This window comes from Natator depressus, chromosome 9 (assembly GCF_965152275.1).
Source record: "Natator depressus isolate rNatDep1 chromosome 9, rNatDep2.hap1, whole genome shotgun sequence".
Taxonomy (NCBI): Eukaryota; Metazoa; Chordata; order Testudines; family Cheloniidae; genus Natator; species Natator depressus.
This window is the reverse complement of record NC_134242.1, coordinates 57,202,295-57,223,220: the sequence shown is the minus strand read 5'-3', so window position 1 is coordinate 57,223,220 and position 20,926 is coordinate 57,202,295. Positions and strand designations below refer to the sequence as shown.

The 20,926-nt window shown below is 48.5% G+C and overlaps 1 protein-coding gene across 2 annotated transcripts in view; it reads left to right on the top strand.

The window, feature by feature from the left end:
• F8 (coagulation factor VIII) overlaps positions 1 to 17,216 on the top strand; it is a 68,769-nt gene extending 51,553 nt beyond the window's left edge. For both annotated transcript variants that reach the window (XM_074964292.1, XM_074964291.1), the window contains 7 exons: positions 1,795 to 1,866; positions 2,850 to 2,935; positions 5,836 to 5,991; positions 6,803 to 6,947; positions 7,908 to 8,056; positions 9,151 to 9,327; positions 15,005 to 17,216. In XM_074964292.1, the coding sequence (XP_074820393.1) occupies positions 1,795 to 1,866; positions 2,850 to 2,935; positions 5,836 to 5,991; positions 6,803 to 6,947; positions 7,908 to 8,056; positions 9,151 to 9,327; positions 15,005 to 15,160 (941 nt within the window). In that variant the 3' untranslated portion in view covers positions 15,161 to 17,216. The remainder of the gene's footprint in view (positions 1 to 1,794; positions 1,867 to 2,849; positions 2,936 to 5,835; positions 5,992 to 6,802; positions 6,948 to 7,907; positions 8,057 to 9,150; positions 9,328 to 15,004) is intronic.
• The last annotated feature ends 3,710 nt before the right edge of the window (positions 17,217 to 20,926 follow it).

Genomic DNA, 20,926 nt, shown 5'->3' with positions numbered 1-20,926 from the left:
TGCAGTAAAATCTTTGCCAGCTCAAGAGAGTAAATCAGTTTCCACCTCATTTTAAATACTAGTTTCAAAACAGAAGGAAAGGATTGATTTGTTATACTTAAGAGAATCATAGAATCACAAGGGTCATCTAGTCTAACCCTCTGCCAAGATGTAGGATAGTTGGCTTTACATAGTAAAGGTCTTTTTCCTCTTCTTAAAGGAGCATTAAATGTGAGCCAGAAAAGCTTTGTTTAAAGATAAATTAAAAAGCCGCTTAAGATTCAAAATCCACTTGTTACTAGAAAGGGCTTGACGTGAAAAGACAGTGTCAAGTACTATGATTTTTTAAGAGTCTAAGTTATAATGGAAATAAATAGCCCAGTGCTCCACAGATCAGCAAAGGGACTTTAAAAAATAGGAGGTGTCAGCCAAGATGTTCTTAGAAACATGAAGATTTGTGTTTAAAAGACACTGCCTAGCAACAAACAGGCCTCGGAGCCAGACATCAGTACACAGAAGAGACATTTGTCAACACAGCTGTCACACCAGTGACCCAAAGAGAGGAGATGTCTCAGAGGACTCTCTGAGAGGCGGCTATGCATTGTAATATATACCATCCCGGATTGGCTTATAAACCAATAATAAAAGCTGATATCACCCGCAAGGGTCAAAATTAGGAACAAGGGTCTGTAAGGGCAGATTTAAAAATTTGCAAAGAATTTTTTAAAATGCTAGAAAATCAACTCCTGCCTTACTTACATGCCAGGACCTGAGTTCAGGCTTTTTGAGTCCTCCTGTGATAGCTGTAGCAGTTAGGGTCACTAACAGCTAAGGCTGGATGGAGGTGTTCTCTCATTTTGCAGCTCTTGCTATATTTAGAACTGTCCCTACGGTGCTAGCAAAAAAACAGGGTTCATGGTTCTATCTCCCCTTTAAAGCGAGTTTAAGATCTCTGACACTATGTTTAAATTCAACACCTGTCAAAACTTCCAGGAGAGACTTGTCATGTCACTGCACTGTGATGCCTCTTGACATCTGCACTGCACAGTGACTATTAACACAATTGATCTGCAGCATCGCATCGTCACATGGCGACATTGTAGCACAATGAAGTGGCATTGGCTCTAAGGATATTGCCATCCTGGGATGCTTTCAATACCCTTGCTGCGCAGGGTGGTAGGTCACAGATAGCAGGACCTGGTCAGAACTGAGATGGGGGGGGAACTTGGCCATTTGAATTCTCCAGTGTTGGCACAAGCCATTGTCTGTCTTGGTTCATGTGGGTCCCCACATCCTGAGTTTCAATTTGGAATCCAGGTTTCAGTGAATCAAGAAGTTCAATGATGCTCAACTGAATCTGCCAAGTTGGCCTGGTTCCTAGTTGAAACTACTAGGTATCATGTGATTTACTCTCCAGATCTTGAACGGCCCACCCCCAAAGCCTAGCAGTGGCTAGAAACTTGGCCCAGGTTCACACGAAGCCTCACAGAACTTGGTGCACCTTTCAGCAAGCCTGGCCTGACCTCTGGGTTGGTAACAAGCCCACACTTGTCCTGGGTTGTGAGTTTGTTCTGAAAGGCTGGCCCAGCACTAACTGAGCGCCCTTATGGCAGGTGATGTCACCTGAGTACAATGGCCACCAGTCCCAGGGAAGGCTCCAAGGCAGTGCTGCGTGGGCTCCCTGGCTGCTGTGCCAAACCAGACTTGGGAACCTAACTCAGCGTCCAAGACTGAAGGCTCACCTAGGCCTTAGCTTCAAAGGCCAAATGAAATAGCCCATAAATCTTCTTTCCTCTCTCTTCCCCTTTGTTGCAGAGTGCCAGAACCCCCTTGGCCTAGCTTCCGGGAATATTGCGGATGCTCAGATCACAGCTTCAGGGCAGTATGGTGAGTGCTGGACTTTTTGGCCTTGTGACCAGGAAGAAGGTCAAGTTTTCATCAGGCTTAGCCAACACATGCTGGCAAGGCCTGACCCACTTAATCAACTTTCCTAGTCGAGACAAAGCCTTTTTTATGGAGTCGTTCCTGCTTCCCGCCGGATACCATCCCGGCATTGAAGGAGTTGTGGAGGGAGCAGACGGGCTGGCAAAGGCCATACCATTGGCTCTGAGGGCCCAGCTCTAGAATGCCTTCTTCCCTGGGCCCATTCAACTGGGTTTCAAACCCTTTCTTGATTCCTAGAGGCCTCAACATGCTGCATTGCTTTGCCTTGGTGATTTTATCCCTTGCCTTCTATGCCTGGGATGATTCCATTGTAACCACAGTTAGATGAGGCGTCTGCAATAGACTGGTGCCTTAAAACATCCTTGCTGTTTAGTTCACTACTTCATCTCAAGTTCAGCTCTCCCTGCCTGCGGTGGCCAGCGAACACCTCTTCTGTCAGCTGAGAGCAACCTCTTCCAGCCCCCAGAGGAGTCCAGTGGGAATCCATTTTTTAGCCATTGTTATAGCAGAAGTGTGGCCAAGATGCTTGTTTCTCTACACAAGAAGATATGGCCCCTTACAGTCCAGACAGCATGTGATACAGGGGGAGACCCTGTCCCTTGGCAGGATGGTGACCACTGTTAAAGAGAGGGTAAACGGGAGAAGTAGGTCTCTGTCACACAAGAATGCCTGAGTGGGGTTACCCAGACTCTGTGTTTCTCTGTCTTTTTAATCTGAGCCCAGATTTTACCAGCGCAGAGCTCTCTGATACCTGCACTTCCCATCTGACAGTGAACCAGGTCTGAACAGTGAGGGGCAGGCAGACAGGCCCACTGAGGGATGTGCTCTGACTCTGCTGCTGGTGCTGTAGTCATCACACCTGTCTGTCCATGTCAGTGAGTGAACTCACCCAATGGCTTCCCCATCTCTCTTGCGTTCTTCCACAGGTCAATGGGCACCTAGGCTGGCCCGGTTAGATCATTCTGGGTCTGTCAATGCTTGGAGCACTGACAGCGGCAACTCCTGGATTCAGGTAGGTTTCACTTATGGAGGAAGGAGACATTGTTAAGTGAAATTAATAGTAGCCTCTGATGCCTGCAGGCACCAGCCATTTGCGCTGTGGATGAGCTACAGAAAGAGCCAGTGAGCAATTCAGTCTGGGCAAGCCCTCAGTTTCTCCACCACCACATCTACAGTGCCCTCAGGCTATTCAGGCCATTGCCAGACTGGGATGTTTCACCCCCCCTCCAAACTCCCTACACACACACACGCACAAGCACACCCCTCCAAACCCCCTACACGCACAGACACACATACACACTCACTCACCCCTCCAAACCCCCTACACACACACACACGCCCCTCCAAACCCCTACACACATACACACAAACGCCCCTTCCAAGCCCCCTCCACACATACACACACATGCACGCACCCCTCCGAACATCCTACACACACACACGCACACGCACGCACCCCTACAAACCCCCTACACACATGGATATACACCCATCCCTCCAAACCCCCTCCACACACACACACACACACACACATGCCCCCTCCACACATACATACACATGCATGCACACCTCCAAACCCCCTACACACACACACACAAACATGCACCCCTCTAACCCCCTACACACACACACACACACACACACCCCTCCAAACCCCCTACACACATGCATATACATCCATCTGTCCAAACCCCCTCCACACACACACACATGCCCCCTCCACACATACACACACATGCACGCACCCCTCCAAATCCCCTACACACACACACCCCGCTCCAAACCCCCTCCACACATACACGCCCACATGCACCCCTCCAAACCCCCTACACACACACACCCACACCCCTCCAAACCCCCTACACACACACACGCACACCCCTCCAAACCCCCTACACACACACACACGCACACTTTTCCCTGCAGGTTCAGGTTACCCTTTTCCCCACTTGTCCCCTCCTGCCAGACTCTGTGCCCCCATTCTGACCTCAATGTCTGGTGCCGCATGTTCTGCACCCTCTGGAGCTAACCTCAGTGCCCCCAGACGGGTCTGCTGCTGGAGTGAGAAATAGCACATTACTCCCAGTGCCGCAGAAAGCTCCCCTCCCCCTGCCTGCCCCTTCCCTGCACCTTGTGCCTAGCATCTCACCCGCAGGCTGGTGAAGTCAGTAGTATCTGCCGCCCTCGGATGGAGAAAACAAGAATATTTCATGTTGCACAGAGAGAAAAATAGCAGATTCCCTTTTGGTGAGAAGTTTCCTATTAATGAACAGAACAGATGAGCTGCCCTCCATGTTTATTTTTAATGTGGATTTTCCTGCATTGATGTAACACGCATAACAGTGGTTAAGTGGTGCACTGTAACATTGCAACCCTCAAAGTGGATTCTCAGCTCAAACTGCTGTGTGTGAGGATGCTAGCCCTAAGAATGGGAGCAATCCCCCAGCTTTAATAGTTAAAATCTTGACAAGTATTGTAGCCACCCTTGCTTTAGTCAGCACTAATCATCCCCGATTCACATAAACACCAGATCAACCCTCACATGTAAACAGGAATCATAGAATATCGGGGTCAGAAGGTCATCTAGTCCAACCCCCTGCTTAAAGCAGGACTAATCCCCAATTTTTGGCCCAGGTCCCTAAATGGCCCCCTCAAGGATTGAGCTCACAACCCTGGATTTAGCAGGCTAATGTTCAAACCACTGAGCTATCCCTCCCCCTGGTATCCTGTCTCCAACAGTGACCAGTACCAGCTGCTTCATAGGAAGGTGCAAAATCCCCTACCAGACAGCTTTGGAATAACCTAGCCATAAGGGAAGAATCTTCCTGACCCTTATCAGTTAGGGGTTGACTTGTGCCCTGAAGTCTCAAAGTTGATATTCCTTATACTATTTTATCCCATCTAATATATCTTTGGGTATTCTTATTATTAATATAAATGTCTAATCCTTTTATCAATCCTGCTACACACTTGGACTCCATCGTATCTTGTGGCAATGAGTTCCAAAGGTTAATGATCGACTGTTTCCTTTTACCAGTGTTAAATTCATCCCTTTTCAATTGCATTGAGTGCCCAAAACTATGCTGTGAAAATGTGAAGGGAAATGTAAACCCACAAAAGTCACCGTCATGTTAAGATAATTATAACAAAGCAAATAAAACTGTAATGTGCCAGCACAGTGTCTGTGATAATCTCCTGACAATACACACACAATAATAATACTCTTATAGCATGCTCCATCCAAGGATCTCAGAATGCTTCAGAAATAATCATTCAACCTTTTAGCAACCCTGTATATTATCCCAATTGTATGGATGGGGAAACCGAGGCTTGAAGTGACTTGCCTATGGTTACTCGCAGGTTTGGTAGAGCATGAGTCCTGAGTCGCTACCCTGTTTTTTTAAACCCAAAGACCATGTCCCCTCCCTTTGAGGCTCCTCTTTCCCCAAAAGCGGTAGTAATCTTTGGTCCATTCAACCCATACTGGTGGGTGTGATTTTCCTAATGCTGGTTAATATCCGTGCTGGCTGTGAGAGACTGGGGCCACTGGGGCTGCAGGTGCGTGTAGAGAGGTAGATTGGCACATTTCTTAGGGGCTGTCAGTGCCATTGCAGAAGGTTGTTTTGGTTTGAGTAGCAGAGGGGAAGATGATGAGAGGGTGGACTGAGGTCTCCCAGTGGCCCCTGCAATCACTGATGGTGTGGGATACCCCAGCCTGGTCCTGACAAATTATCCTTGCTCAATGAGCCAGGGTTCTGCAACACCCTCCCCAGATATATCAGGGAGGGAAGCTCCTCCCCAACCCCAAACCTGGGAGGAGTCAAACCCGGTGTGCAAGTCGCACTATCGTTGGGAGTGGATACCAAATGGCAATCATCCTATGGGAAAAGAATCTCTATATTCCCTCGGTAGGTGGATCTGCTGCGTCCCATGATCCTTCATGGCATAAAGACCCAGGGGGCCCGGCAAAAGTTCTCCAGCCTCTACATCTCCCAGTTTATCATCTTCTATGGTCTTGATGGGGAGAGGTGGAAGAGATACAAGGGGAATGCCACCAGCTCCCAGATGGTGAGTAAAGGAGAGAGGATAGGATCTGAAAAGGATGCTGCATCTTTGTAGAACTGACTGATAGGCCAGGATGTGATGAAGGCAGGCATCCTGTCTTCTGCAGCGGCCGGAACCCCTTTCAATTCATATAATAATACAATGTTGTCTCAGGGGGTAAATATCTTCCTAATCCCAGCAGGTGATACATTTCTACCCTGAAGCATGAGGATTCATTGCTCCAGTAATTGCATCCTAGTTCATGTCATGGCAGATGTTTTTGTCCATATAAGTGTCTGACCATTTGTAAACCTACTCTTCAGTGACATCATGTGGCAGTGAGTTCCAGAGGTTAATTTTGGGTTGTGTATAATAGTATTTATTAGTATCCATTTGAATGGTGTTTCATATTTATTTCATTGAGCCCTTATTCTTGTGTTATGAAGCTGGTAAGGTTAATAAGTGCCAGACTGAAGTGACCATCTCCTTGCCACTCATTATTGGTAATGGTCTCAAGTTGCAGTGGGGGAGGTTTAGGTTGGATATTAGGAAAAACTTTTTCACTAGGAGGGTGGTGAAGCACTGGAATGCGTTACCTAGCGAGGTGGTGGAATCTCCTTCCTTTGGGGTTTTTAAGGTCAGACTTGACAAAGCCCTGGCTGGGATGATTTAGTTGGGGATTGGTCCTGCTTTGAGCAGGGGGTTGGACTAGATGACCTCCTGAGGTCCCTTCCAACCCTGATATTCTATGATGCTATGATTATTTTGTAGACCTCTGTCCTCTTCCTTCCGCAAGCGCTGGAGAAACAGGGCCCCATCTGTTCCCTTCCTGCAGGTGTTCTTTGGGAATGTGGATGCAACAGGGGTGAAAGATAATCGTTTCAACCCCCCAATCATAGCCCGGTATATCCGCCTCCACCCCACACACTACAGCATTCGGACCACTCTGCGCATGGAACTCATTGGCTGTGATCTGAACAGTAAGTCCCACCATGAGGCCCTCTGCTCCTGGCTCCTCCTCATGCCCTCTAAAATCTAACACTGGAGCAGAGGGGGACAGGGGCCTGCACCTGTGAGGCGCTAAACTCTCAACTCCCGCTGATTTCAGTTAGAGACGAGGGTGCTCAGGGCCTGGCAGGGTTAGACCATGTTGGTGGTGGGGCTGGCACCAGACACACCAAGATTAGCTGCAGGGGACAGGAAGAGGGAGTGACATCTGGTAGGTAAGTGATGCTTGAAAATCTCCTTATTGGCTGATGGCTATGGCGATCCTGGGAAGAGCGCAGAGCTAGCTCTCGGTGCTGACACTGCAGCTGTGGGTGGGTGTGTTAGCCACGCTGAGAGTGCCCTCCTAGAAAGAGTGTCTGATCCTCACCTGTTTTAAGGAACCATGTTTGCTTTTGGTTTTTAGTCAGCTGCCATTTCAGTCTAGGGGAGTGATGGGGAGCAGGTGAGCAGATGGAGTCCCCCCCTCCCACACACACTGGGGCTGGATATGTGGAGGCACGTTGGGGAGTGAAGGACATTTCCCCCTGACAGGTTTCAGAGTGGTAGCCATGTTAGTCTGTATCAACAAAAAGAACAAGGAGTACCCTCTAAGGTGCCACAAGTACTCCTTGTTCTATTTCCTCCTGAGTGACTCAAGGAGAACAGACCCCCCCTCCCTCCCGGCGAGAGCAGGCTGGAGGGAGCAGGAGCTGCTTTGGGTATTGGGTGTGTGTCCCATGCACAGGACTGTTCTGGAGACATGGGAGCTGGGCTGGCAGGGAATTGCAGAAGCTAAAATATAGCCAGGTAAGGTACGTGCACAGCAGGACTGTGACAGGTGGTCTTGATGTGATAACAGATGCTGCCTCCTATATGTTGGCCAGTAGGCCACCAAATGGGAGTATGGGCAACCAGAAGGCATCTTGGTTTCTATTGCTTCAACTCTCTTCCAGGCTGCTCCATGCCCTTAGGAATGGAGAACAAAGGTATCTCCAACCAGCAGATCTCCGCCTCCTCCTACAGTGAGAACATGTTCTCCAGCTGGGCTCCCTCCCAAGCCCGACTTAACCTGCAGGAGAGGACTAATGCCTGGAAGCCAAAGGTAACCACGGGGTGTGCCCCACTTTTAAATGGGGGTTTCCCAGCCCGCAGGAGCACTGAGCTAGTGACAGAGCACTGGCTCGCCACACTCCCCACCTCTCCTGACAGGAGTCCCTGTGGAGAATGGTAGAGGAGCAGTAGCTGTGGGTCAATCATAGCTGCTCCAGTCTGAGCAGGAGGTGCTGTATGGCAGGGTGCAGGAGGTCTGGCTGTGGGTCAGATCATAACTACTCCAGTTCTGGCCTCTCCAAGCAGGATGCGCTATAGAGATGAGAGTAGGAACAGTGAGTGCACTTAGCATGAGCTGTGATCCCTGGCCTGATGTTCAGAAATGTTGAGCACTCACCATTCCTTCCCACTGACATTAGTGGGACCTGCAGGGGCTCAGCCGCTCTGAGAGTGAGGCCAGTTCAGTTCAAAGTCTCTTTGGATCTAGCAGCTCCTTGTAGAACATTAAGGCCCCATCCACAATACAAGTAAACTGTGACTGCGACACTCTTGTCTGCCATGCTTACAACACACCAGGCTGAGTTGTGTCCACACAGCAGCCTTTTTCGCAACACACATGTGTCTCCAATGGGTTTGTGTATCTGCACCGATCATGCTCCTTGCCATGTTTGTATCAGGGCACTGTGGGAAAATCAGGGTAGCTATCCCACTGTGCCTCAGCGGAGCACATGAAGCAATGCATTTTGGGATGCCCTACTGCAAAGAGTCTGGGAAGGAGGGCTGGCCAACCTGGTGACACAGATGCTGTCAGGAGATCCTACCCATACGAGGAAATAAGTGTCCTCATTTGGTTCCAGGAGCATGCTATGTGCCAGTCTAGCAGGGCAACACCTGGTTAGCTGAGATTGTTCCGAAGTTTTATCACCAACCATGTCCAGAGATGGTTACCAACTTGGTTCAAGGTTACGGCATAGAAAGGGTTTTGGCCTGTCTGCTCCCTGGAGCTGAAGATATTCTGAGAGTAGTGGGAGGGACTGGACATGGCTAAGTAAAAGTTCTGACATGTTGAGAGCTGAGGGGACCATTTGCACTGTGTCTGGTGGGTATTTCTGAAGGGGACATGAAGGCTGGTGTGTCATTCCCCAGGTGAACAGCCCCAATGAGTGGCTGCAGGTGGACTTTGAGAAGATCATGAGAGTCACTGGAATTGTAACCCAGGGCGCCAAATTCATCTTCAGTAAAATGTTCGTGAAGGAGTTTGCTGTCTCCAGCAGTCAGGACGGCTCGCGTTGGACTCCAGTTCTCCAGGATGGTGAGGAGAAGGTAAACAGATCCAGGCTGGTGCCTGGGATACCAGAGAAAGCCCAAGGGATCACAGACACTTGTACTTAGGGTTGTCCTTAGGCATACCCAGCTATGCTGCGTAGGACATCCAAAAATATGGGGCACCCCTGGGTTTTAGTGTCCACCCACTACCTCTTCCTATCCCTGTTCTGACCCTTCCTGCAGGCTCTGACCACAGCTGGCTGCTGCAGCCTGGTGAATCTTCCTCTGGAGGGGATCTAGTACTTAAAAGTGAAAAAGATCAGGCTTGACAAAGCCCTGGCTGGGATGATTTAGTTGGGGATCGGTCCTGCTTTGAGCAGGGGGTTGGACTACATGACCTCCTGAGGTCCCTTCCAAACCTGATATTCTATGATTCTATGAAAAGCCTTCCAGCCTGCCAGACCTATTAGGACAACACTGAATCTGTTAAAGAGCCATTCAAGTGGTAATGAAGCAATTTAACAGGCATTTGCCAAACCCCAGGTATATACTGTCAATTTCTGAATTTTACTGACAAAAACAGTTGTGCATTACTGTAATATTTACCAGAACATGTTAGTCTACAGGACCTTAGTTTAAAATTTGCTTTAAAAATATTTCATTAGTGTGTTGCTGAAGATTATAAAATCACATCTCTAAAAAATCCTTGCACATATTTTTAGATGCACAATCTGGTATTCATCTTTAGCCTTAAATGCTTGGATCTTCAGGCATATAATTTTTTAAATAAATCCTTCAAAAGACCACCTTTTCTAAAATATATATGCAAGCCCTAGCTGCCATCGGGCATAGGGCACCAGTTTAATAATACTGCATAGAGCCCCATAAATCCTAAGGATGGCCCTGCTGGCTCACACTTGGAGAGGGACTTGCAACCCCTCTGTATCCTTTATTTAACCAACAGCAACTCCTGGGGCTTTTGTCATGGGCAACTCAAGGACCACTTGGCAGTGATGTGCTGCCAGGGTTGTGATGGTGTCTCTTTGGATGGAGCAATTAGTCAGTGTTTGGGGCCTTGCAGGGTTTTTTCTGCTAGGATGAGAAGTTGGTGCTAGGAGTCAGGTCTGTTCTTGGTGCAATCCTGTTTATCTACCAAGAACGCACACACAGTCCTGGTTCTCTCAAAAGGTAGAAAGAAACAACAGCAGGCAGTTTCTTGGCTGTAAAATTCCCATGTCTGCCCCTCCAGTAGGGGGTCACTCACTCATTCCTGAATACTGGACATTCCAGTACTTCTGGGAATGGCGTGACCCTGCCCCTGCCAGCATGACCCTACCCGCACTGGTCGGACCTTGGACGCACAGTGCACACAAGGTCATGCTGCATGGGGCAGCGGGGGACAGGCCATTGTTAAGAGCACACTGCTCTTCAGAAGGGCTTCCCTCATCCGAACAAAACCATGTCCGTTTTTTTCTGTGCAGAAGTGGGACATACCCTAGAAAAGCAGGACTGCCTGGTTTAATACTGGACAGCTGGGTTCTTATCCTCCAGTGAGCTCAGCTTCCTCTCAGGATCACACTCACAGCTTCTCCAGTCATCCTGCTGGCTTTCTTCCGCTAACACACACAGGCTTCCAAACCAGTCTCCTAGCCCCTGAGTTTGTACTCAGCCCACTGAACTGCCAAGTACTTTGGGCAAGCCCTCCATTGTCTCTGCTGCATAAAGGGTGTTCTTTGCTCCTTCCACTGAGCCTAAAAAAGAGCGCTTGGGACAACCATTGGCTTTACCAGGATCTGTATTTGCTTTGGATCAGACTCATTAGTCAGAGCCATCAGTAGCTTTCAGCCCCCCTCAGCCAGCTGTAAACCCCTATTCCAGGGTAAGGGCTGGTCTACACTAGAAAATTAGTCAAACGTTGCTCAGGGGTGTGAAAAATCCTTGAGTGACCAGTTAAGCCAATCTAAAAGTCCCTTTGTAGACAGCGCTAAGGCTTGTCTACACTACAAATTTATGTCGACCTAAGAGCAAGTCTACATTACAAATTTACATTGGCGCAGCTCCAGCCTGTCTGGTGAAGATGTTCTAAGCCGATGGGATAGAGCTCTCCTGTCAGCTTAATAACTCCACCTCCGTGAAAGGTGGTCACTGTGTCGGCAGGAGAAGCTCTCCCCTTGACATAGCCCTGTCTACACAGGTTGGTAGAACTACGTCGCTCAGGGCGGGTGTATTTTTCACGTAGTTATATTGAAGTAAGTATGTAGTGCAGGGGTAAAAGTAAGTCTAGGGACTTATCGGTACGGGGCTCGGGCCGGCTCTGGCCCCTGGAAGGGGCAGGGCCTCAGGCGGAAGGGGCGGGACTGGGGGCTCAGAGCCAGCCCCAAGCCACCCTGTACCAGTAAGTGCCTCCTTCCCCCTCCCCTCCCCCCGCCGGGGTAACAGCAGCAGCCGGGGGCTCTGGCAACGGTTTAAAGGGCCCAGGGCGGTAGCAGCGACCGAGCCCTGGGCCCTTTAAATCGTCCCCAGAGCCCCACCACCGCTTCTCCAGGGCTCCGGCAGCAGGGCTCCGGGGACAGGGCTCCAGCCGCCACTACTGCCCCGGGCCCTTCAAATCGTCCCCAGAGCCTGCTACTGCCCCAGGCCCTTTAAATCGCCGCCCCAGCCCCGCCGCCACTACCCCAAGGCTCTGGCAGCAATTTAAAGGCCCAGGGGCTCCAGCCGCTGCTGAGAGCTGCAGGCCCTTTAAATTGCGCCTGGGGAAGCCGATCCACCCCGGTTCGGTGCACCAGCTCTTGCTGGTAGGCCGTACCAGGGCGTACTGGCTTACTTGCACCTCTGATGTAGTGTAGACCAAGCCTTAGTTATGTACCAAGTAATTGCACAGTAATTAAATCACTTTTGCTCCTTGTGTTGGCGGTGCATGTCCTCCCCAGGAGCGGTTGTACCAATTGTACTGTCAGTGTGGGGCATTGTGGGATGGCTTCTGAAAGCCAGTAACAGTCAATGTAAGCTCCACACTGACCTGTGTCAACCTAACTACATCAACATTGACTCTACGCCTCTCACGGAGTCAGTGTAATGGGGCAGTTCCATCAATGGGAGCAAAATTTTAGTGTAGACGCTTAGAGTTAGGTCAAGCTGCCTTGTGTGTGTCAACCTAACTCTGTAGTGTAGACCAGGCCTAAATCAATGGATGAATTCTTCCGTCGACCTAGGTACAGCCTCTCAGGGAGGTGGATTTACTGCAGTGATTGGAGAGCCCCTCCCGTCAGTGAAGGTGCTGCTACACTGATGCACTATGGTGCTTTAAAGGGCAGACATAGCCTGAGTGTGCTGCAGGGTTCTATGGGACTAAGGTAATTCATCTGCTCTACCATTGAAACAAAACTGTCTTCTCAGGGCACTAGCCAAGGAGAGGTGCAGCAGCCCCACTTGGCAAACAAACATTTCTTGAGTTGCACTCGCTAGGAGTGCCTGGGGTGGTTCCTGCATGTGGATAGCATAGCACAGTGCTGCTGGAGGCAGAGGGAGGATAGCCTTGTTGCAGGGCTGGGCATATTTTTCCCCATTTGAAAATACCTCACCCAAACCAAAACTTTTCCATTTGTTCCAAAGATTTTCTAACCCTTTAAAAATAAAATTGAAGCAAAATTTGAAACAAAAAGTCATTTTGAATCGAACAATTTTTTTTCTTGACCAGAACAATTCAGAGAATTTGACACAAATGCATGAGTATTGAGGTGAGAGAGTTTTGTCCAAAAAATTTCACCCAGCTGTAAGGTATGGTTTCCTGCCATTGTGCCCATTGGTGCTTGCTCCAGGATGAAGCCTTGCAATGGCACAGAATTCCATCAGCCCTGCTTGTAACTGCATCAGCCCTTGTGCCACCTGGTCCGTCAGAAAGCAAAGTACAGGGACTTGTTGAAAACACGCATCACCTACAAATTAGAAACCTGCAGGCCAGAATAAGGGGCTTTGTAAAATACTGACTGTGCAATGGCCCTGGGGGATGGGGATAATGGAGGAGAACTGATTACCGTGTGTACTGCAGCAGCTGGGAGATGGGAAGAACTCATGATACAGCAACAGTCTATCAGTATGTGTATTCCCTCTGTGTCTAAGAATCATAGAATCATAGACCCAGAGGGTTAGAAGGGACTGCAGAGGCCATCTGATCTAACCCCCTACCACGATGCAGGATTTGTTGTGTCTGACCCATTCAAGACTATCCAGCCTTCTTTTGAAAACCTCCAGTGAAAGAGCTTCCACAACCTCCCGAGGAGTCTGTTCCATTGTCCTACTGTTCTTACAGCTAGGAAGTTTCTCCTGAGACTTAATCTAAATCTGCTATGCTGTAGTTTGAACCCGTTGCCTCTTGTCCTGCCCTCTGTGGCAAGAGAGAACAAATTTTCTCCATCTTTGTAATGGCAGCTTTCAAATATTTGAAGACCGCAATCACTTCCCCCCCGCAATCTCTTCTCTTCCAGACTAAACATATGCAGTTCCCGCAGCCTGTGCTCATACAGCTTACATTCCATCCCTTTGATTATCTTTGTCGCTCACCTCTGGATCCCCTCCAGTTTCACTAAATCCTTTCTATACATTTCAGAGCAGCAGCCGTGTTAGTCTGTATTCGCAAAAAGAAAAGGAGGACTTGTGGCACCTTAGGGACTAACAAATTTATTTGAGCATAAGTAGCTCACAAAAGCTTATGTTCAAATAAATGTGTTAGTCTCTAAGGTGCCACAAGTATTCCTTTTCTTTCTATACATTGGTGACCAAAACTGGACACAGTACTCCAGCTGAGGCCTAACCAGCGCCGAGTAGAGCGGTACTGTCATCTCCCGTGACTTGCATGCTATGCCTCTGTTAATGCAACCTAAAATTGCATTTGCTTTTTTTGCAACAGCATCGCATTGCTGACTTATGTTGAGGTTGTGATACATCACAGCTCCCAGATCTTTCTCAGCAGTGCTGCTGCCAAGCCAGTTATCCACCATTCTGTATCTGTACATTTGGCTTTTCTTCCCTAAGTGCAGCACCTTCCATTTGTCTTTGTTGAATTTCATTTTGTTGTCTATAGCCCAGTTCTCCAATTTATCAAGATCCCGCTGAATTTTAGCTCTATCCTCAAAAGTGTTGGCACCCGCCCCCCAGCTTTGAGTCATCTGCACATTTCATCAGTATGCTCTCCATACCTACATCCAAGTCGTTAATAAAGATGTTAAACACCACCCCATACACTGCCTCCCCATATAGTAGACCTGGGCTGTAACAGAATGATAGAGAAAGCCTATTAGAGCAATTAGCTGTCTGCACCCAAGCCAGTGCAGAATTGATTCCTCTAGTTTATTCTCCAGATCTTTGTCCTGTTTATTTTTAAATTTCCCAAGTGATGAAGCTTCTACCTCTTTCCTTGGGAATCTCTGCTGCAATCTGATAGACCCTGTTGTTTAGAACCCTCCCCCTCCGCTGTGATCTTTCTTCCCACTCCTCCCAGGTATATCCTCTGCTTGCACCACCTGAAATAATTCCCCTCCTGTGCCCTTCAGATACAGGGATCGCCTTCTTTAGCATTGTCCTACCCTCAGCTGAGTGAGATTCCCGCCTAGAGTAACTCCACTGACATCCAGGGGCTGGTTCCTGGGATGAATCTCTGAATCTTTCCCCACTGGGGGAGTGAGCAGCCCTGACATGGCAGAGCAGAGAAAGTGCCAACTATTTCTTCTCCTTTCAGATCTTCAAGGGCAACCAAAATCACTTCAGCACCGTGGTGAACTCCCTGGATCCTCCTCTCTTTGCCCGGTATCTAAGGATACACCCCCGCCGGTGGCAAAACCACATTGCCCTGAGGATGGAGTTCTTAGGCTGCGATGCCCAGCAAACATACTGATGGGCTGATAGCTTTGGATTAAAGGACCTAGCTTTGGCTGGACACTGAACCATCACCAAGCCTGGAGCGATCCAAAGAGGAAGATCTTCCAAAGCCCATATGAAGGGCTACATTCACTGCAGGTCTAAGCAGAAGCAGCACTATTCACTTCCGTGGAGTTTATGCATTTACACTAGCTGGGTTGGGAATGTGGCACAGAGCACTCCAAGTGGTCGGAAGAAAGGGGCCTGCAAAGGTTTATGGGTCGCCTGCCCTTCCCCTGTCTTTCTCTTTCTCATATACTGTGTGCCATATAATCGGAACATAGCACTAAATAATTAAACAGTAATTTTCCAGCAAACATCTGCCGCCATCCCCCACCCCTGTCTTCCCCAGCTCAGCCAGCCTTGAAATCCCCATGGGGCTTAGAGTCAGCATTCATAGCAGCTAATAATTAATTAGCCGCTGAGATCTGCTTCGTTATTTTCCATAAACTCTCAGTGACCTGGCCCTGGCCATGGCCCCAGCACAAGTGATGGAGGGTGTGGTCTGGAGGGAGAGATAAGAACGTCGCCCAAGGGCCACGTTTTGCAGTCAGCTGGGGTTCAGCACACCCAGTGGCCCCTGCCAGAGTCCAGGCTGGGGCTGTGCTAGCTTGGCGCAATGCCTGAAGCCAGCAGCCATGCAGCCTGACTCAGGGCTGTGGGATTTGCCCCACATGCCCTTTTGTTTCCCTTCCTTTGCTGAGTCAATAGTGCTCCTGCACTGTCATGGCCCAGTGCCACCATTCTGTCTTCAGCAAGTTGCTTTCTTGTTGGCAGTCATCTCCTGGGGCTTTTCTCCCTTTCTGTGCTCTCGGTAGCCTGCTATGGGACTTTGGCCCTTCATGCCGACACCACGTAGAGTGCAGCCCAGGCAGGCTCTCAGGTTGTCACAAACAAGGATACTTCCTGTCGCACACACATACCCACCCCCGCCCAGAGGCTCCGTCAGGCCAGGGGCCATTGGAGGTTGGGGACATTTTACAGTAAGGCCATCTAGCCCAGATTGCTTCTTCACACTGAGCCCCGTACGTTAGGGGAATCTGGAGTGGGAGCTGGATTTGACTGTTATGCTCTTTCTCTGCTTTGGCTGAACCCAGTGGCTGCTTTCCCATTAACTTTAGGTAGACTGGGCCTGGATCCAAACCGCGGGACTTGGGCCCATCTCGGCTTATGCTAGTGTCTGCTGCCAGCATATTAGAAACAACAATGCTTGGAGCTCTATGATTAAACTAGACTGCCAGGCTGTGATCCAGTCCCTTTCCCAGGCTGCACTATAGACACTGGCCACACACTGTGTAGAATCCAAACTCGCCGCCTCCTGAGAATTGGCTTTATTAACAAGGCCACAATAAGATAATGTTCAGCTCAAACCTTCTCCCCTGGCTTGGCTGCTCCTAAGGCTCCTCCTTCTTGACTACTCAGCCTATACCCCAGATCCTTGGTCCCCAGAGGGCCCGTCCTACCTCCCTTATAGCCAAGTGGGGTAATGAGTTACCTGCCTTGGGGACTCAGCAGAACACAATTAACCCTTTCCCAGCAGGGTCACCAGGGTGGAGTATTTCAGTCAAACACTGCGAGCCTGTGACAGGCACAGAGACGGACTGACCCCACCTCTGGAGCACAGCCAGTCAAAGAGCAGGCACGGACCCCTCAGTATTATGGTCCTGGTGTGGGTTCCGGTGTTTTCAGATGGGTGCCCACCTACAATGACCTTTTCACTTCTTCCCCCGGCACATTTTTTGGGGGTTTTACAACTACCAAATCCCCAAACTGTGCAGACATTGTTTAAATTGAACTGAACAAAAATAAAATCGATCTTACTGATGTAATCCTAATAAAGTCCAGATTCCAGCCAGATGGCACTGTGCTTGCTTTCAGGGTTTGCGACCAATCCAAGCACTCGCTACTGGAAGCCAATGCCAGCAATGCAGACCACATAAAAGCTCTCACCCCCGAGTAAAGTTTAGCAGCAAAATATTTTTAAAAAGAAAAGGAGTACTTGTGGCACCTTAGAGACTAACCAGTTTATTTGAGCATAAGCTTTCGTGAGCTATAGCTCACTTCATCGAATGCATAAAGTGGAAAATACAGTGAGGAGATTTATATACACACAGACCATGCAAAAATGGATGTTTACCATACACATTGTAAGGAGAGTGATCACTTAAGATGAGCTATTACCAGCAGGAGAGTGGGGTGGGGGGAGAGAAAACCTTTTGAAGTGATAATCAAGGTGGGCCATTTCCAGCACATTTCCAGAAGTTAACAAGAACGTCTGAGGAACAGTGGGGGGGGGAGGGGTGTGTGGCGGGGGAAGGAATAAACAAGGGGAAATAGTTTTACTTTGTATAATGACTCAACCACTCCCAGTCTCTATTCAAGCCTAAGTTAATTGTATCCAATTTGCAAATTGATTCCAATTCAGCAGTCTCTCGTTGGAGTCTGTTTTCAAAGTTGTTTTGTTGAAGAATAGTCACTTTTAGATCAGAAATCGAGTGACCAGAGAGATTGAAGTGTTCTCCGACTGGTTTATGAATGTTATAATTCTTGACGTCTGATTTGTGTCCATTTATTCTTTTACGTAGAGACTGTCCAGTTTGACCAACGTACATGGCAGAGGGGCATTGCTGGCACATGATGGCATATATCACATTGGTAGATGTGCAGGTGAACGAGCCTCTGATAGTGTGGCTGATGCGATTAGGCCCTATGATGGTGTCCCCTGAATAGATATGTGGGCACAGTTGGCAACGGGCTTTGTTGCAAGGATAGGTTCCTGGGTTAGTGGTTCTGTTGTGTGGTATGTGATTGCTGGTGAGTATTTGCTTCAGGTTGGGGGGCTGTCTGTAGGCAAGGACTGGCCTGTCTCCCAAGATTTGTGAGAGTGATGGGTCATCCTTCAGGATAGGTTGTAGATCCTTGATAATGCGTTGGAGAGGTTTTAGTTGGGGGCTGAAGGTGACGGCTAGTGGCGTTCTGTTATTTTCTTTGTTGGGCCTGTCCTGTAGTAGGTGGCTTCTGGGTACTCTTCTGGCTCTGTCAATCTGTTTCTTCACTTCAGCAGGTGGGTATTGTACTTGTAAGAATGCTTGATAGAGATCTTGTAGGTGTTTGTCTCTGTCTGAGGGGTTGGAGCAAATGCGGTTGTATCGTAGAGCTTGGCTGTAGACAATGGATCGTGTGGTGTGGTCTGGGTGAAAGCTGGAGGCATGTAGGTAGGAATAACGGTCAGTAGGTTTCCGGTATAGGGTGGTGTTTATGTGACCATCGCTTATTAGCACTGTAGCGTCCAGGAAGTGGATCTCTTGTGTGGACTGGACCAGGCTGAGGTTGATGGTGGGATGGAAATTGTTGAAATCATGGTGGAATTCCTCAAGGGCTTTTTTCCATGGGTCCAGATGATGAAGATGTCATCAATATAGCGCAAGTAGAGTAGGGGCATTAGGGGATGAGAGCTGAGAAAGCGTTGTTCTAAGTCAGCCATAAAAATGTTGGCATACTGTGGGGCCATGCGGGTACCCATAGCAGTGCCACTGATTTGAAGGTATACATTGACCCCAAATGTGAAATAGTTATGGGTGAGGACAAAGTCACAAAGTTCAGCCACCAGGTTAGCCGTGACATTATCGGGGATAGTGTTCCTGACGGCTTGTAGTCCATCTTTGTGTGGAATGTTGGTGTAGAGGGCTTCTACATCCATAGTGGCCAGGATGGTGTTTTCAGGAAGATCACCGATGGATTGTAGTTTCCTCAGGAAGTCAGTGGTGTCTCAAAGATAGCTGGGAGTGCTGGTAGCGTAGGGCCTGAGGAGGGAGTCTACATAGCCAGAGAATCCTGTTGTCAGGGTGCCAATGCCTGAGATGATGGGGCGCCCAGGATTTCCAGGTTTATGGATCTTGGGTAGCAGATAGAATACCCCAGGTCGGGGTTCCTGTGGTGTGTCTGTGCAGATTTGTTCTTGTGCTTTTTCAGGGAGTTTCTTGAGCAAATGCTGTAGTTTCTTTTTGTAACCCTCAGTGGGATCAGAGGGTAATGGCTTGTAGAAAGTGGTGTTGGAGAGCTGCCGAGCAGCCTCTTGTTCATATTCCAACCTATTCATGATGACAACAGCACCTCCTTTGTCAGCCTTTTTGATTATGATGTCAGAGTTGTTTCTGAGGCTGTGGATGGCATTGTGTTCTGCACGGCTGAGGTTATGGGGCAAGTGATGCTGCTTTTCCACAATTTCAGCCCATGCACGTCCGCGGAAGCAGTCTATGTAGAAGTCCAGTCTGCTGTTTTGACCTTCAGGAGGAGTCCACCTAGAATCCTTCTTTTTGTAGTGCTGGTAGGAAGGTCTCTGTGGATTAGTATGTTGTTCAGAGGTGTGTTGGAAATATTCCTTGAGTCAGAGACGTCGAAAATAGGATTCTAGGTCACCACAGAACTGTATCATGTTCGTGGGGGTGGAGGGGCAGAAGGAGAGGCCCCGAGATAGGACAGATTCTTCTGCTGGGCTAAGAGTATAGTTGGAAAGATTAACATTATTGCTAGGTGGGTTAAGGGAACCATTGCTGTGGCATGTAGTAGTTTAGATAATTTAGTGTCCTTTTTCTTTTGTAGAGAAGCAAAGTTTGTGTTGTAAATGGCTTGTCTAGTTTTAGTAAAGTCCAGCCACGAGGAAGTTTGTGTGGAAGATTGGTTTTTTATGAGAGTATCCAGTTTTGAGAGCTCATTCTTAATCTTTCCCTGTTTGCTGTAGAGGATGTTGATCATGTGGTTCCGCAGTTTCTTTGAGAGCGTGTGGCACAAGCTGTCAGCATAGTCTGTGTGGTATGTAGATTGTAATGGATTTTTTACCTTCAGTACTTTTTTACCTACAGGACAGGCCCAACAAAGAAAATAACAGAACGCCACTAGCCGTCACCTTCAGCCCCCAACTAAAACCTCTCCAACGCATTATCAAGGATCTACAACCTATCCTGAAGGATGACCCATCACTCTCACAAATCTTGGGAGACAGGCCAGTCCTTGCCTACAGACAGCCCCCCAACCTGAAGCAAATACTCACCAGCAACCACATACCACACAACAGAACCACTAACCCAGGAACCTATCCTTGCAACAAAGCCCGTTGCCAACCGTGCCCACATATCTATTCAGGGGACACCATCATAGGGCCTAATCGCATCAGCCACACTATCAGAGGCTCGTTCACCTGCACATCTACCAATGTGATATATGCCATCATGTGCCAGCAATGCCCCTCTGCCATGTACGTTGGTCAAACTGGACAGTCTCTACGTAAAAGAATAAATGGACACAAATCAGATGTCAAGAATTATAACATTCATAAACCAGTCGGAGAACACTTCAATCTCTCTGGTCACTCGATTTCTGATCTAAAAGTGACTATTCTTCAACAAAACAACTTTGAAAACAGACTCCAACGAGAGACTGCTGAATTGGAATCAATTTGCAAATTGGATACAATTAACTTAGGCTTGAATAGAGACTGGGAGTGGTTGAGTCATTATACAAAGTAAAACTATTTCCCCTTGTTTATTCCTTCCCCCTCCACACACCCCTCCCCCCCGCCACTGTTCCTCAGACGTTCTTGTTAACTTCTGGAAATGTGCTGGAAATGGCCCACCTTGATTATCACTTCAAAAGGTTTTCTCTCCCCCCACCCCACTCTCCTGCTGGTAATAGCTCATCTTAAGTGATCACTCTCCTTACAATGTGTATGGTAAACATCCATTTT